The 17,001-nt window shown below is 39.1% G+C and overlaps 1 protein-coding gene across 1 annotated transcript in view; it reads right to left on the bottom strand.

Moving 5' to 3' along the window:
- LOC128470300 (carbonic anhydrase-related protein 10-like) overlaps positions 1 to 16,653 on the bottom strand; it is a 93,389-nt gene extending 76,736 nt beyond the window's left edge. Inside the window, exon 1 of the mRNA XM_053452166.1 lies at positions 16,240 to 16,653. Within this exon, the coding sequence (XP_053308141.1) occupies positions 16,240 to 16,303 (64 nt within the window). The 5' untranslated portion in view covers positions 16,304 to 16,653. The remainder of the gene's footprint in view (positions 1 to 16,239) is intronic.
- Between the last annotated feature and the right edge of the window lie 348 nt (positions 16,654 to 17,001).

Here is a 17,001-nt window from a genome sequence, read left to right as displayed (position 1 = left end):
AATGAACAGGAAGACATGCATTTTAACATTTTTGATATCTATCAGTTTGTCAGCATATGTTATATACAAACAGAAAACCAATAGCCATTTTAAGTCCCCCACCTTAATTAATAATGCACCTTACTTACAGATATGCCCCTCTGTCCCTGAGATATGCTTTATGCCCCCAGATATGCCACTCTGACACCCCAGATATGCTTTAGGCCCCCTAGAAGTGCCCACCTACCCCCTAGAAATGGCCACCTGCCCCCCAGATATGCTTTAGGCCCACTAGAAATGGCCACCTGCACCCTAGATATACTTTATGCCCCCTAGAAGTGCCACTCTGCCCCCTGATATCCCACTCAGCTTCCTAGAAGTGCCCAGACTTACCAATGCATCCCCAGACTCCCTGGTCTCCCGGCCAGTGGACATCTGTGTGATGTGCGCAAACAACCTCCGCTGCTGGCACTTCAGCGACAGAGACGCACCGGCTGAAGTGGCAGAGGTTGTCTACGCGCATCGCCGCAGCCTGTGAATGTCTGCGCGATACGAGTAGACAACCTCCGCTGCCGGCACTTCTATGGTGGAGCACCAGAAGGTAATGTCATGCCGGTGCTCCACCATAGGCAGAAGTTCTGGCAGCAGAGGTCATCGCGCAGACGTCCACGGCTCACGGAGAGAAGGATCCTAGCCCTGCTGCTTACCCACAGCAGGGATAAATGAAAACGGAACAAAAACACCCGCCTGGCGCCCGGAACTATATGTCCCGGGCGTCGGGCCACACGAACTTCGCATCCCTACGCAAAACCCCGAATATAGGGCCAATATGGTATATAAAATGATAGCAGTACTTTCTAAAAATATGCTATTTCATAACAAAGTCAACTGTATTTGAACTTCTGTTGAAAAAGAATATGTAATAATACCCTCTGAAAAAATATTCTGTGTTATTGTTTGCAGGGAAAACAGTACCTTCATTTAAAATAATACAAAACATACATTTTGCAAATGCAACTTTGGATTTCCTTTAGGCTTTACTACTGAAATGTGGAGTAAATATGCATAATCACATAGAAGTCTGCAGGTGCACTGTACAACCTTATACTGGCAGGGCTAGCTGAAAATGCTAACTCCCAAAATAATCTATGTATTTGACACTACTTGTGCATGCACTTGTTTGCTACGATATATATAGAGTTGGTCTTGGTCATTGGTATTCTACAAGCTTTAAGCAATCAATATATAATCAAGGATAAAAATATGAATAGTAGATACATCTTGATGATTATATACATATATATATATATATATATATATAGAGAGAGAGAGAGAGAGAGAGAGAGAGAGAGAGAGAGAGAGAAAATAGGGGCACTCGCAGGACTTCACATTAAAGTGCAACACAGAGCCTTCATCAGGACATACCATACAAAAAATGTGATATGAACATGCAGCCTTGTGCAGAAGGAAGAATAATGGATGATAGAAAGATTACAACTCAACTCTACTCTACAGGGGAAGAATGTCTGTTGCAGTCCCTGTAAGTGGTATATTAATTAAATATATACACATGCATAACTCCCATGATTATATATTAAGTCAGACAATAACAGTGGAACAGAATAACTTCCATATGTATATAGCAAGTCAGACACTGACAAAGTTACAGCATAACTCCCATCATTAAATAGTAAGCCAGGCACTAAGGGTGGTATAGCATAACCTTATATACTGAGCCTAAAGGTGCTACAGTATAACTTCCATCAATATATAGTAAGCTTGCATGCTTTGTAAACAACACTGTATATTTTACTTGAGGAGCAGGATGTGCCAGGGGTCAGAACACAGTTTCCCCTGTAGAAGGTTGGGCCAATTTTCATAGTTTTGCTTACGTTGGCTATAGGGGCAAGCCTTACTAAACTGCTTACATTTTACCATGGAAAACAAATATGTATTTTTTCCAGGACAAGTTGAGCTGTTCGTAGACAGCTACCTCTACGGCATACTGTGCATACACTGAGCTCAATAAGCCAATAGTTGCATGACTGTTCTCAGCACAGGCAAAGACGTATGTATGCTGCCAGCTGTTCCTAGACATGAGTGGTAGAGTTTGCAGTGAAAGTAAAGCTGGAACACAACAGGGGAAAAAAAGCTTATGTTGTGATTTTCTGTGGGAAGATAATGGCTGAGGGTGATGGGAATCTAGCAACATTGGAGGACATTCAAGTTGGATAGTCTGTAGCTTGTATATATATAATATATATATACTGATCAGCCATAACATTATGATCAATATTAAGTTGGCTTTCTAAGCTGCCAGCTGATTTTAGTACAACTTTTTCATTTTTAGTCAGCTCATTGATTTCTAACATATATGTACTTTTACAAACAGTGTTACAAAAAAAGCTGAATTTCTGTTTTCTAAAGGATGAACTTTCATATATACACTATAAATTATACCAACTACTTGTATGACTCTAATAATAATCAGGTAAAAAAATATGAAATATACATTTCAACTTGCTCACCAATGAAAATAATAGGAAAAAAGGAAAACTACAAAAGATATTTGGTTAGTGGATAAGATCAGTGTTTAATCCTGTGGATATGTTTTTTTTTCCATGGGTCAGTGGATCAAGTAAAGGGGCACCAATGAACAGTCATGTCGTAAACATTTAAAATAGGGCTGTCCAACTAGTGGCCTCCAGGCCGCATGCAGTTCACGAGGCGCTCATTGTATCCCATGGCAACCAGAAGGAGCGAGATGGCGCTGCCTTCTGGGCCCATCCAAAATTCTTCACCAGCCCACTCATGAGACCCTGCAGTAATATTGCAGCTTTGGTTCTGTACTAGGTAAGTGTGTGGTGATTATTAAGTGAGGATGTTTATGTGTGCTTGTGCATTAGTATGTAAGTGTATGAGTGTGTATGTGTAAGTGTTTATTGGCATGAGAGTGTACACTGATCAACCAGAACATTATGATTACTGACAGGTGAAGTAAAAAAACACTGATAATCATGATAAAACGGTCAAGCATATGGACCTGAGTGACTTGGTGAGGGCCAAATCGTGTTGAAAACTGCAGCTCTTGTGGGGTGTTCCCAGTCTGCAGTGGTCAGTACCTATCACAAGTGGCCCAAGGAAGGAAAAGCAGTAAACCAGCAACAGAGTCATGGGCAGCCAAGGGTCACTGATGCCTGTGTGGGGCGAAGGCTAGTCCGTGTGGTCAAATCTAACAAACGAGCTACTTTAGCTCAAATTGCTGAAAAAGTTAATGCTGGTGCTGATGGAAAGGTGTCATAACGTACAGTGCATTGCAGTTTGTGGCATATGGGGCTGCATAAATGCCGACCAGTCGGGGTGCCCATGCTGACCCCTGAACACTGCCGAAAGCGCCTACAGTGGGCACGTGAGCATAAGAACTTTTAAGGATCCACCCAGCAATGATCCATAGAGCCCTGGCTCCTCAATATAAAAGAAAAAGTGTCAGAAGCCTCTTTGCGTCTCCATTGACTTTATGGTGCTCCATTCACGTCTATGAGGTATAAGCTTCTGTGATTTCAAGGTGACAGGCTGCTCATAAATTGTGTATTTTTTGGTTTCATGCCTTTTTCAACTTCCTTTCTATTCACATTTCCTGCATACATTTCTTTTTTCTATTTTGTGCCAGTGCTAATACAGTATGTGTTGAAATCATGAGTTAGGCTTTAATCTGCTGTATTTTTTGCCAACTCTCAAGTAGTCCCACATTAGTTTATAGACCTGAAGGTATTTTTATTGTGCCCTAACCTAGGCCTGACCCAGGGCAGTGCCCCTTACAGACCCCTCTGCACAGCCCTGGATAGAGTGTGCAATGACGGCTATGCTAGCTAAGTTCGTTCCTATCTAGAATAAAAGGGCTGATGGGGAACTTAAACAAAGTCTTAAGTCTTATTTACAATATAACAAACATATACACTCACTGGCCACTTTATTAGGTACACCTGTTCTATTGCTTGTTACCACAAAAAGCTGATCAGCCAATCACATGGCAGCAACTCAATGCATTTAGGCATGTAGACAGGGTCAAGATAACTTGCTGAAGTTTAAACCGAACATCAGAATGGAGATTTAAGTGACTTTGAACGTATCATGGTTGTTGGTGCCAGACAGGCTGGTCTACTGCTGATCTACTGGGATTTTCACGCACTACCATCTCTAGGGTTTACAGAGAATGGTCCGAAAAAGAAAAAATATCCAGTGAGCTGCAGTTGTGAGGACGAAAATGGCTTGTTGATGTTATAAGTCAGAGGGGACTGTTTTGAGATGACAGAAAGGCAACAGTCACTCAAATAACCAGCCATTACAACCAAGGTATTCAGAGTACCATCTCTGAACCCACAAGTCGAACCTTCAACAACGAGTTCACTGTACTCCAATGGCCTCCACAGTCACCAGATCTCTATCCAATAGAGCACCTTTGGGATGTGGTGGGAAGGGAGATTTGCATCATGAATGTGCAGCCAACAGCAACTGCGTGATGCCATCATGTCCATATGAACCAAAATCTCTGAGGAATGTTTCCAGCACCTTGCAGAAAGGAAAAAATTAACATTATAGAAAAAAATGGTTTTCAGTCCAAATGCTAGCTAATATCAATACAAATCTTGTGAATATAGTAGGTAATATGTATAGAGTGAATAATAAACAGTACCTTTTCTGCTTCAATAGTTGTAAAGCACCTAATCTTTTTACAAGATAAATTAAACATGATGCTTCTTGCTAGGCTCATGCACTGACACACATATTTACACACAATCACATGTAAACAAAATTCCACACATACAATCTCACACACACATGCTTACACTAACACACACTTACAAATACTCAATCTCACAATGACATACTAACACACACATACGCTCATGCGAACACACACTTTCACAACCATACTCTAACATACATATATACAGATTCCTCCTTTTCTAACTCCATGATCCTCTTAGTCCCTCCCTCACCTTGCCTACAGCCTTCTTTCTGTTCGCGCGTAGATTTTAGCCTTGCCTTTACCGTGGGGTCACATAACATCTGCTGCGTTCCCACTCCACTGTAACATGGAAAAATGAATTGCCTTCATGATGCCACAGGTTTATCATGAGCAAAGCTTTTCCTAACAACACACGCTAATATCCCTGCATGGACAACTTTTATGACTGCGAAGCACTTGTAAAAAACGTTTTATTTAGAGACTATGAACACACAGACAAGCACACAAATGTATATGCTACACTTAAATGCATATATACACACATAGAGAGATGTATAGCAAACAATTCCTGGGATTTGGATAATATCACATACAGTTATGGTCAACATTATTGGGAACGTTGAATATTTTCTACATCCTGTACACCATTATACAGTATCTAATTGGAAATGTACCTATTTTGTGTTTTCAGAATATTTTAATTAGATGTTTAAAGTAAAAATGATGCTTTTTCAAACTGTCATGTGATTCTACAGAGGAAACATAAAATATGACCTAAACAGCACTAGAGGCACCCTTCCCTAATATTTGGTTGTACAGCCCTTGGAAACAATGATAGCCTCCAAACAATCTGAGTAGCTGTCTATAACCTTCTTGCAATTGTCTACTTGTAGTTTCTCTTGCTCTCCAACTGCAGTTCATTCCAAAGGTTCTGAATCAGGTTGAGATCAGTGCTTATTGAGGGCCAATCTAAAATAGTCTATTTTTAACTTTTCAAGCATCATTTTGTGCTTTTGTATGTTTGTTTTCACCATCGGCACAAACGAGTGCATCATTAAGTAAATGCGGTCCACAGGCCACTAGTTGGACAGCCCTATATTAGATGTTTATGACATGGTGCCTCTTTACTTTTTCCACTGACCATTGAAAAAAAAAAAAAAACATATCCACAGGATTAATCCACTAACCAAATATATTTAGCAGTTTTCCTTTTTTCCCTTTTAGTTTCATTGCTCAGCGAGTGAAATGTATATTTCAGATTTTTTTTTACCTGATTAATATTAGATACGTAAAAGTAGTTGGTATCATTTTTGGTGTATCCTTTAGAAAAGAGAAATTCAGCTTTTTTGTAACACTGTGTTTGTAAAAGTACATACTTTGGAAATCAACGAGCCGACTGAAAATGAAAAAGTTGTACTAAAATCAGCTGACAGCTTAGAAAGCGAACTTAATATTCTACCTCATTATAATGTCTTACTGAAAAAAACAAGCCTATTAGAATTCTACTCTCTTCCCTTAATATTAGATTATTCCAATTGCTGTTATGCTTTGACGTGTGATGTAACATAGTGATAGATCCTACGTGTATGAACTGGCAGCATGCCTTTTTTAATCATCATATTTCTTAAACTAGTCTTATATGTCTTGCTTTATTTAAGACTAGGGAAACAGTTGTCAGAGTAGACCTACAGTGTCTACCCAGTAGCAGCATAGCTGATTTTAACACTTTTAACCCTCTGAACTGCTGGAGGGCCAAGCCAAGTGTGAATGTGTGACATGGATATGGATTGTCATCTTCTTATCCCTTTCTTGCTTCAGCGATCTCATACACAGCTACACATGGAAAGCTAAAATTTAAGCCTATACACCAAGGTTGAAAGAAGCAAGCGGTGCTTTAACATTCATGGCTGGAATCACAAGGCAAACGTATTCTTAATGATATTTTAGAGACTGATTTAAGCATTTTTAAATGATCCTTTACTTTTTTTCTATTATAGGCTTTGTTTGCTGACAGATCCTAATGCTGTATTTAACATTTTATAATATTTACATTAGCACATTTTTGCCATTTGTTAGCAGCTATGACAGGCTACTACTGTTCCTTTTACAAAATGTTTTAGTTAATGTTTTAATGTACCATATTTGTTCGATTATAAGGCGACCCCCCCAAAATCTGAATATTAATTTATGAAAAAAAGAAAAACGACCCTATAGGAAAAAAGTCTTACCAGTAAACGTTAATTCATGTAAACTATGTGAACAATTGTTTGTTAATAAAAGCTATGATTGAGAAAAATGTTGTTCTTATTTCCTTTTTTTTCAACCAGCCCCCCCCCCAGTTATGCACATCTGCCCCCAGGCTTGCCACTCTTCCCCAGAAATGCCTTATACCCCCTATATGCCACTGTGCCCCATGATATGCCTTTTAACCCTCTAAATGCCACTGTGCCCCATGATACGCCTTTTAACGCTCTATATGCCACTGTTCCCCATGATATGCCTTTTGACTCCATAATTGCCACTGTGCCCCATGATATGCCTTTTGACCCCCTATATGCCACTCTGCCTCCAGAACTGCCTTAAACCCCTATATACCACTCTGGCATTTAGGGGGGTTAAAAGGCATATTATGGGGCAGACTGGCATATAGGGAGGTATAAGGCATTTCAGGAGGCAGAGTGGCGTATAAAGGGTTAAAAGGCATTTCTGGAGGCAGAGTGGCATTAAGGGGGTTAAAAGGCATTTCACAGAGCACTCTGCCTCCAGAAATGCCTTATGCCCCCCATTTAACACTCTGGAAAAAACCTTGTCTTATAATCGGGCAAATACGGTAATTAGTGTGAAGGTAGCAAAGAGTTTGTTTCTTTTTACAAGTGCTATTTGTTTTGATGAAGATGCTTCCTAATATGTGAACATGTGAAATGTACTGATGTTTTCAACATCCACCTACTTACACACTTGATGACTACCAGGCCAGCTAGGAGTCTAAAACTATATGTCACAAGGTGATCAAACTATGAGTTGGAAACAGAACCATCGCTAGCTCCATTTGCCCTCGAGGCAAGAACAGAAAATTGTGCCCCCAGCTTTTTACAGAGGTTGTTTTATTTACACTGCTCTTACACACACCTGTCCATAAACACACATATACACATGCACATTGCCTTTACACACGCCTGTCCATTAACACGCATATATGCATACACTGCCCTTATACACAACTGCCCATAAACACACAGATACACATACACTGCCCTTCCACACGACTGCCTTACACACACCTGCACTGCCCTTACACACATATACGTACACACCAGCTTACAAACATACAAATATCTGCACTGCCCTTATACACACACTGTCCATACACATACCAGCTTACAAACACTCACATATATACACATACACTGCCCTTTACACACAAACACACCATCTTACAAACATACACATACCTGCACTGCCCTTACACAGACACTGCCCTTACACAGACACTGCCCCTATGACAGGCTACTACTGTTCCCTTTACAAAATGTTTTAGTTAATGTTTTAATGTACCATATTTGTTCGATTATAAGACGACCCCCCAAAATCTGAATATTAATTTATGAAAAAAGAAAAACCCTGAATATAAGACGACCCTATAGAAAAAAGTCTTACCAGTAAACGTTAATTCATGTAAACTATGTGAACAATTGTTTGTTAATAAAAGCTATGATTGAGAAAAATATTTTGTTTTTATTTCCTTTTTTTTAACCAGCCCCCCCAGTTATGCACATCTGCCCCCAGGCTTGCCACTCTGCCCCAGAAATGCCTTATACACCCTATATGCCACTGTGCCCCATGATATGCCTTTTAACCCTCTAAATGCCACTGTGCCCCATGATACGCCTTTTAACCCTCTATATGCCACTGTTCCCCATGATATGCCTTTTGACTCCATAATTGCCACTGTGCCCCATGATATGCCTTGTGAAATGTACTGATGTTTTCAACATCCACCTACTTACACACTTGATGACTACCAGGCCAGCTAGGAGTCTAAAACTATATGTCACAAGGTGATCAAACTATGAGTTGGAAACAGAACCATCGCTAGCTCCATTTGCCCTCGAGGCAAGAACAGAAAATTGTGCCCCCAGCTTTTTACAGAGGTTGTTTTATTTACACTGCTCTTACACACACCTGTCCATAAACACACATATACACATGCACATTGCCTTTACACACACCTGTCCATTAACACGCATATATGCATACACTGCCCTTATACACAACTGCCCATAAACACACAGATACACATACACTGCCCTTCCACACAACTTCCCATAAACACATGTATGCACATACACTGCCCTTACACACAACTGCCTTACACACACCTGCACTGCCCTTACACACATATACGTACACACCAGCTTACAAACATACAAATATCTGCACTGCCCTTATACACACACTGTCCATACACATACCAACTTACAAACACTCACATATATACACATACACTGCCCTTTACACACAAACACACCATCTTACAAACATACACATACCTGCACTGCCCTTACACAGACACTGCCCTTACACAGACACTGCCCTTACACACAAACCAGCTTACACACACAAACCCCCTTTCTCCCCATCTCTTACCTTTCTCAACTTTCATCATCTACTATCTTCCATCCTAAGGTGGGAGCGCGAGGTCTGTCACTCCAAGCCTCTGCTTTAGCACTGCCCATGGGGGCACCTGATGAGCAGGGCTAGTTGGGGAGAGCACAATCATGCCCATGCCTCGATCTTATCTACAGTATCATCTGCTTCCTGTGTATGTTAAGAACAAGGAGATACAGTCGATAATTTACTACAGTAGTTGTCGCCTTGTGAAAACACTATAGAACCAGCTCAATTCTACTGTTGTGAGAGCCCAGATCCAAGGGCTGGTCAAGCATTTATCTGTCTAGATAACCCTCTTAGGATTCAGCCCAGTCTGCAGTAAGAATAAAACTAAGAGGGCAGTTGTCAAGCCAATGAATCTTTTCTTAACAGAAAAAGTAGTCACCTGTCAAGTGTCATACTTCTGCCTCACAGGAATATTCTCCACTCTTGTCAGGCACTGATCCACAATAAAAACAGGTTCCAGACCTGGAAACAATCTTCAACATAGCTTTTGCCTCTCAGTGACACATTTTGTACCTTAATTCTGCAAATGTAAATTGGCTTATAAAATATTGATATTTCCTATCATCAGATCTTTTTATTTACTAGGTCCATTGTAGAGAGTGGTATATATTGTGACATGCCTATATAGCTGGTGATAAAGAAAACATAAGAAAAGGTTTTCCATATAATCAGTTGCCAATGGTCTTGTTGTGGTAGCACAACGTATGTCCTGACTGCCAGCTATCCTGATCCAGCTTTCAAGTAACTGTGCTGAGCATTCATAAAAAGGGCAGAGCTGGGTGCATTACATTTCAACATTTCCTTTATATTACCTTTTTTAGATTAAACATACCATAAAATCAGTGGTGGAAAGTGATTGAAAACTGACTCACATGTACAAATAACAAAAGACAAATACAGTATTTAAGGGTATATACGATCTTTTTAAAAAATATATAGATTCCATTGAAGAATAAGATCAATACAAATTAAGTTATCACAAACATATTTTACTTGAGACAGTAATGCCTATAAATTGATTTTTTTCAGCTAGCGCATATTAATGTAAATAAATGAACACACCAGGGTACACTGCAACACTGATGTCAAATATCTCGTTATGGAATATTGGATATAAATGTAACTCCATTATTTTTTTATCATTTATAACTACCCAAAGGAGATTGTTTTGCCATTTTTTGAATAGCTGGTTTGTGGAGGGAAACACTTTCCTGCAAGCTAACACAGCAAACATATCTTAACCTTTTTCTCAGTGACCCCATCGATTAGGTATTTTTACTAGGGGTTTTCTGTTATTTTTTACAACAGGGGAACAATTATGCTTGTGTATATCACAAGTACTCAGGTTGCCTTACACAAGGTGTCTATGAATAGTTTAACCTGTCCAGCTAAAAAAAAATATACGGTATATAGATTTCCTTAGGTAAAGTATTTATGTGCTTGTCACCTGAATCTAACAATAGCAAAACTTCAAAGTGCCTGCCTTCTCTTTGTAAATTGGGGATCAGCACAGGCAGCCTGCTTCAATCTTTCTTATATGCGGGTGCTCAATGCTGGTCCTGCCTAACATATCCTTCACAACAGGGAACATAATGTACAAAAAATAATACCACAGGGCTATGTCCTATCTAGTAACATATTCTGGTAATGGAACCAGGGGTCCTTTACTCAAACTATCCGAAGAAAACCCAGCAATAAATCACTTTTTTAAAAAAGTTAAATGTTTTAAAAGGCTAGCCATTCATTAAAATGTTATTCATAATAAAAACATACTGTATATCCCACCATCCAGGCACATCCTTCCTCCAAGCCTACCACTAAATTTAAATTATCACAAAAAATTCCACCCAGTGGAACCTTTTCTCCCAAGGACCCGTCTTGAAAATAAAATAAGTGCCCGATATAACATAAATATGGCAAGGAGAGTATTCACAGGGTTGGTGAGCAGAGCTGCAACTCTGAGGCTTCAACAGCACTTTGTGGACTTTACCAGCCCTGTAGGGGCTACAGCTCGGATTACTTGTGGCATATGACCTGTGGCTTAAATGAAATGGCGCTATATGTGACACTGTGTTAATACACGCCTACGCTTGTGCTTCATTGGCACAGCCACATAGTGCCATCATCAGACTTTGCAGCTGAAAACGAGCAGCCGATTCAGGATCTTGGAACGAGTACAGAGATCACGGTAGACAATGCACATATATGTTTTATACAGTTAAGAAATATAAAGGTGTAATGATAGGAATGCCACTGCATTGCCTTCTCACGGGGAGTTTCATTAGAAAAAAAATGAAAGGGGTCCTGGATAGTCCACTTTTCTAAAAGATGTCCCACTTATGTTGACTTATATTGACATGTGTATGTTTTAAAATGGACCAATATCCAACAAAGCAGAGTTTTTAGAAAAGTGTACAAGTGAAAAGAAATCCAAACCAAATATTGTCCTTTCCAAAACCCTAGTTTGAGTGTTGAAACCACTCAGAATTGCAGGCAGTAATTTCATTGCATCAATCTTATTTATTTTAATTGGTCCAATCAAATGTAGCCCACGTAACTTTCCAAAGTAGACCGCACACAAGCAAGCTAAACGTCCTGATCATAAATATTATACTTTTTTTTCTTTTAAGCATAGTACGCAGCACTGTACTATTTAAAGTTGGTGGGTTAAAAAATACATAACAAAATACATAACATACATATACAACAGGGGTTGATGACCTTTTCTGTGAGCTTGCACCTAGCCATATGGGACTTTCATACAAAGTTCATGACAAGAATGGTGATCTTATGAGGCTCCCCACCATTGAGCTTACAATCTAAATGATCACAATGTAAAAATACCAAGCTTGGCATGCATTATATACTACAGTTTTTTAAAAGAGCTATTATGCAGTCATAGAATGTCCTACACGTGAAAAGGATTCCTGCTCCCTACAATTTTTACTGGGATCTTGAACACCGGGATCTGGCTAAGTTTAATGTAAATATGTTTCAATTAAAACATTTGGAAAGACAAAGTACTAAAGGAGGAACTTTCAATTCCGTTTTCAAGGCCAGAAGTACCTGTGGTGTAACCACGGTAATGTATCTCATAAATACAGAGATTGTGAAGAAGTCTGTCACAGGGTAACAAAAATGATGAGTGTTTTGTCAAGCAAGGACTGCGAGAAAAGACAAGCTACACTGAATCTGCTCAGTCTGCCAAGATGCCAAGGACCACCGGAAAATAGTTTGGGTCTCTCTAGCATTACAAATTGGTAAATGGATTAATGAATCAACAGCAAGTCTCCTATATTCAAGAGTAAGTCTTTAATAACGTATACAGGGATAATGATAAATGGAGACTTAAGCTACATGTGACAGGTTCAGGTTAATAAGACGTATGAATTTAATCCTAGTAATACATGGTTTTAAGGGAAGTCAGCTATGATAAAGAAAGGAAGAGATGTGGGTAGAAGGATTTAAATACACACAACTGTTTGCTACTCCTTGCAGACTGTACAACTACAGTTGTTGTAATACTGTTCAACCTTTTTAATGATATACATTGCAGCATGAATTGTTGCAATATTTCACCTTCCTGAGAAAGGGCTTCGGTAAAACATTAGTAAATAGCAAAGTTTTAGCACAACATTAGTAGTGATACAATTAAATGGAGCAAGATCATTTCAACAACATTGTCACGGTAACCCCCTGAGGCTGAGGACACATGGGGACGGGTTTGAGGTTGGGAGGGGGCACTGATGAATTCCTTGGGAAACTCCTTTCCTGTCTGCCCAGTCCCCTCTTATGTCCAAGTCACCCTGTGCTCATTGGGGGGGACAGGGTGACAGAAAACCCCATCTGGTCTGACCTAACCAGGCCCAGAAATGCTCCTGACAGCACCTAGCCGCAAATCCATGGAACTGTGCGGCAGCTAGGAACCACGGCAATGCCCGCCAACAACTGGTACTGCCTCGCTACAGACATCCGTTGTCCCACCACGTCGCATTACACTATGCTCGTGGTGGGAAACATATGGAAGTGGTTACAGAGAGGGGGATCATTTGGGAACCCTGCTTTTATTACCCATCTTCAGGACCGGGGTTTACCCAGCAGTGGCTATGGAACTCTGGCCCCGCTACCGCACGGACTATTTCCGGTGAAAGTTACGGCGGCTGAGCTCTCCATTGGTACTCTGGGATTGACGCTGCTCCCTTGGGATCACCTGAAAATAGTGACTCTTTTTTGGGTTGGCACTGCTGACACATGATGATTTAAATCTTTTAAGCAATGTATGACGGGTGTACCCAGTTGGGGTACAGGTCATTCCTGTTACAAACATACTTATGATTCCACTAATGCATGACCAATATAGCCCAACAACTGTGAAGCTACATGTACACACTAGCTGTAGTTAAAGCTAGTTGCGTACTCAGCATCAAAGCAGCAAGCAACCCCTTGCATGAGTATTTGAATCAAAGATTATTTTTAAGAGAAAGGATGGTGATTAAAATCCAAAATCAATGTAAAGAAATACTCCAGGTAAAATGTATATTTCAGAAACACAGAAAGTTGATCCCTTTGGGAGTTTGTCTCACAATATGCCCTTATGCCATATTAGCTACGCACATTTTACAAGCCATCCTTGAGCACAATAAATAGTAATTAGCAATAACTAGTAAGCATATCCATGTTTCCAATAGCAGGAATAAATGTCATCGCCTCATTTGATAAACTGCTTATACTGCATGTTGCATCCCTTCTGGCTGTGAGGAGGATGTATTGCTATGACATATGTCACTGGCTTGCCTGGCATTATTAAGGAAAGTGACACAAGATTTTTTTTCTGTGTTCTAGAATTATATATTTTATTTGAATAATAGGCTCCCTAATCTCATCACATGGCTTTATAACATGTTTTGTATGCATGTGTGTCTGTTGTTTTGTGTTTTTCTGTGAGCTATATCATCAATCTTGGTCCCAAAGGTATTTTTTAAAGATATTCTAGAGTAATGCGTTCTGTGTGTCTGGCACAAAATAACCAACAAGTATGGTTACAAGACCAGGTTTTTAGTAATTTTCACTACACAAATACAGGAAACAAAAATGAAATCAGCTTAGCCACTGTTATGGCGGTGCAAAGGTAAAAGACTCAATGATTGAAATAGCTCACATTATCTTAATATACTCATTTTCTTCTACTCCTTAATTGGTACTTTTAAAAATGGTGACCCACTATATTGTACACTAACTTTTGGTTTTAACTTATATTATGTGTGTGTGTGTGTGTGTGTGTGTATATATATATATATATATATATATATATATATATATATATATATATATGTGTGTGTGATTATTAATGTATGTATTATTTATATATTCTGTTAGTTTTGTAATTAAATAACTAAAGTGAAAAGTAATTTGACAGACTGTGTGAATTTCATATTCATTCTAACCAACACAAAAATCTCCGAAAAACTGGACTTTGCAAATATTTTCTTTTACCAGAGTTTTTTTTTTCGTTAGGTCACAATTTAATTACGGAGATGAGAAACTCTCCCAAATGAGAAATATTTAATTCCTGAGAAAAAAAATCCAACTCTTTCTGATATAAAAGTCACCCTCATTAATGAAAATGGAACCTAAAGGGACCCTGTCATCTACAAAAGTATATAAGATGATCTATATATTTTGTTAGTGAAAATACAATTCAAGAGACAGAGAAAATGGCTTTAAATGTTTCTGCATGCGGTCATGTTTCTATTAAACATATTCTATTAAAATTAGGAACTATATGAAAATACACTGAAATACACTGCTGTAATAGTCTATAGTTAATTTGTATATGGTGCCACACGTTTCCCGCATTTTGATTTACATTTCATCTATTTCCATAGTAGGTTAAACTTTATATGCAAAATCAAAATAGTGTATCACAAATTTTAGTTTTAAATTCCCATTGATCTAATTTAGGAGAATCACTGTAGATTTACAGTTGTAGAATTACAGCATAAGGAAAAGTCTGGATATTTCACTCAGTACACTAGGTAACTGTCTGTATTACATCATTTTGAGATCTGGTTCAACATAATCAAAATAGGGCACCAAGCAATTTACTTTCTATAAGTACCCTCTTATAACGTCTTCAGTGTTAGAGTTGAGAAAAGCAATTAAGGAGTGTGTGTGTGGTGATGGGTGTAAATGTAAAGGGACCTCATCAGGTCTCAGTGACTACTAGTAATGTGTATTATTAAAATACTACAATCTAAAAGTCTCTCCACTTACAATTAGCAGTAGTGGAATTGGAAAAGAATAATTATTTCGTTTATATTTCTTATATACATTGTGTTTAATTGTAATTTATAAATAAATAAACTTAGTAAAAATGTGTAAAGTATTTTAGAGGAAGGATACATTGAGGTTTCTCTCGTTTTCAGGTATGCCCTGGGTTCACAAACATTGCATTATTAACTATTTAACTATGAATGGATTGTTATAGCAAACTAAACAGATGGTGGCAACTGGGATCCTTTAGAAATATGTTTTCTCACTTCATCCTGCTCTTAAATACCAAAGTTAAACTCTGTCTCCACATGCAGTGAGCACCCTGCCTACTTTTCTTTGACAGGACAGAACAAACTCATAGATCAATAGAGAAAGCTGATGCAAACAGGTTAACCCTTTAAAGCTGCACATCATTTGCAATCCCACGTATATCCCTCAGACGCTTAAATAGTTAAACACCGTGGTTATGCCAGACTCTACACAGCAATCATTACAGGTTGACTGTTAAGTAATCGCTTATAATAGGACGCATAAAACATTGATAATAAAGAACGACTTACCTATGGTGTATATGGCAGTGCTCGCCTGGAGGATTAACACAGATCTCCATATGAATTCCTTCATTCTGCTACTGGTTATCCGTTCATCTCCTGAATGTGCTGGCAGACAGCTAGTTTCCCATCACCATACACATCGGTCGTAAAGATTACACAAAGACAGCTGGCTCCCAAGATCGAGCTGTTTCCCTATGTTCCTTTTCTCTGGCAGTGTATTTGTTTGTTATCATATGCCGGCTTTACAATAAAATAGTGACGACTTGTGTAACCCTTAAACTCCCAGCCCCCCTTATCACTCCCTTCTTATCACACCCTTAATAATCCCTCGGCTGTTGTTTCTTAGAAGAAATCTTGCTTTTTGATCTCTCCTTTTCGCTCCTCCTTTCTCATGCCTCTTTCCTTTTCTTGAGCTCTCTCTGGCTGGGTACCTTGTAGTTGATGTCCCCCTCCCCTTTCGCTTTTCGAATTATGTTGATTCCTCTCTCGCACACATGCTGCCTCTCCCTTACATAATGTGTGTCCTTCCACTAACGTTATCTGGATCTGCTCCTTCTACTCCATTCCTCTGCACTACAGTTCTTCATTTCTGTTTTACTTCCTAGGTACTTTTTTGGGGGCATCTAAACGCTTTCTTATTTGCTTTGTTAGTTTTCCCCCAAATCTTGAATCGTTTATTCACCATCACTTTTCCCTGGAGAACTGGTAATCTATGTATGAACATTTCCCATTGCTACATGGGTAACAAATCATTTATGTCAATCGGAC

The sequence above is a fragment of the Spea bombifrons genome, chromosome 12, assembly GCF_027358695.1.
Source record: "Spea bombifrons isolate aSpeBom1 chromosome 12, aSpeBom1.2.pri, whole genome shotgun sequence".
Lineage (NCBI taxonomy): Eukaryota > Metazoa > Chordata > Amphibia > Anura > Pelobatidae > Spea > Spea bombifrons.
This window is presented reverse-complemented; position numbering and strand designations above follow the sequence as displayed.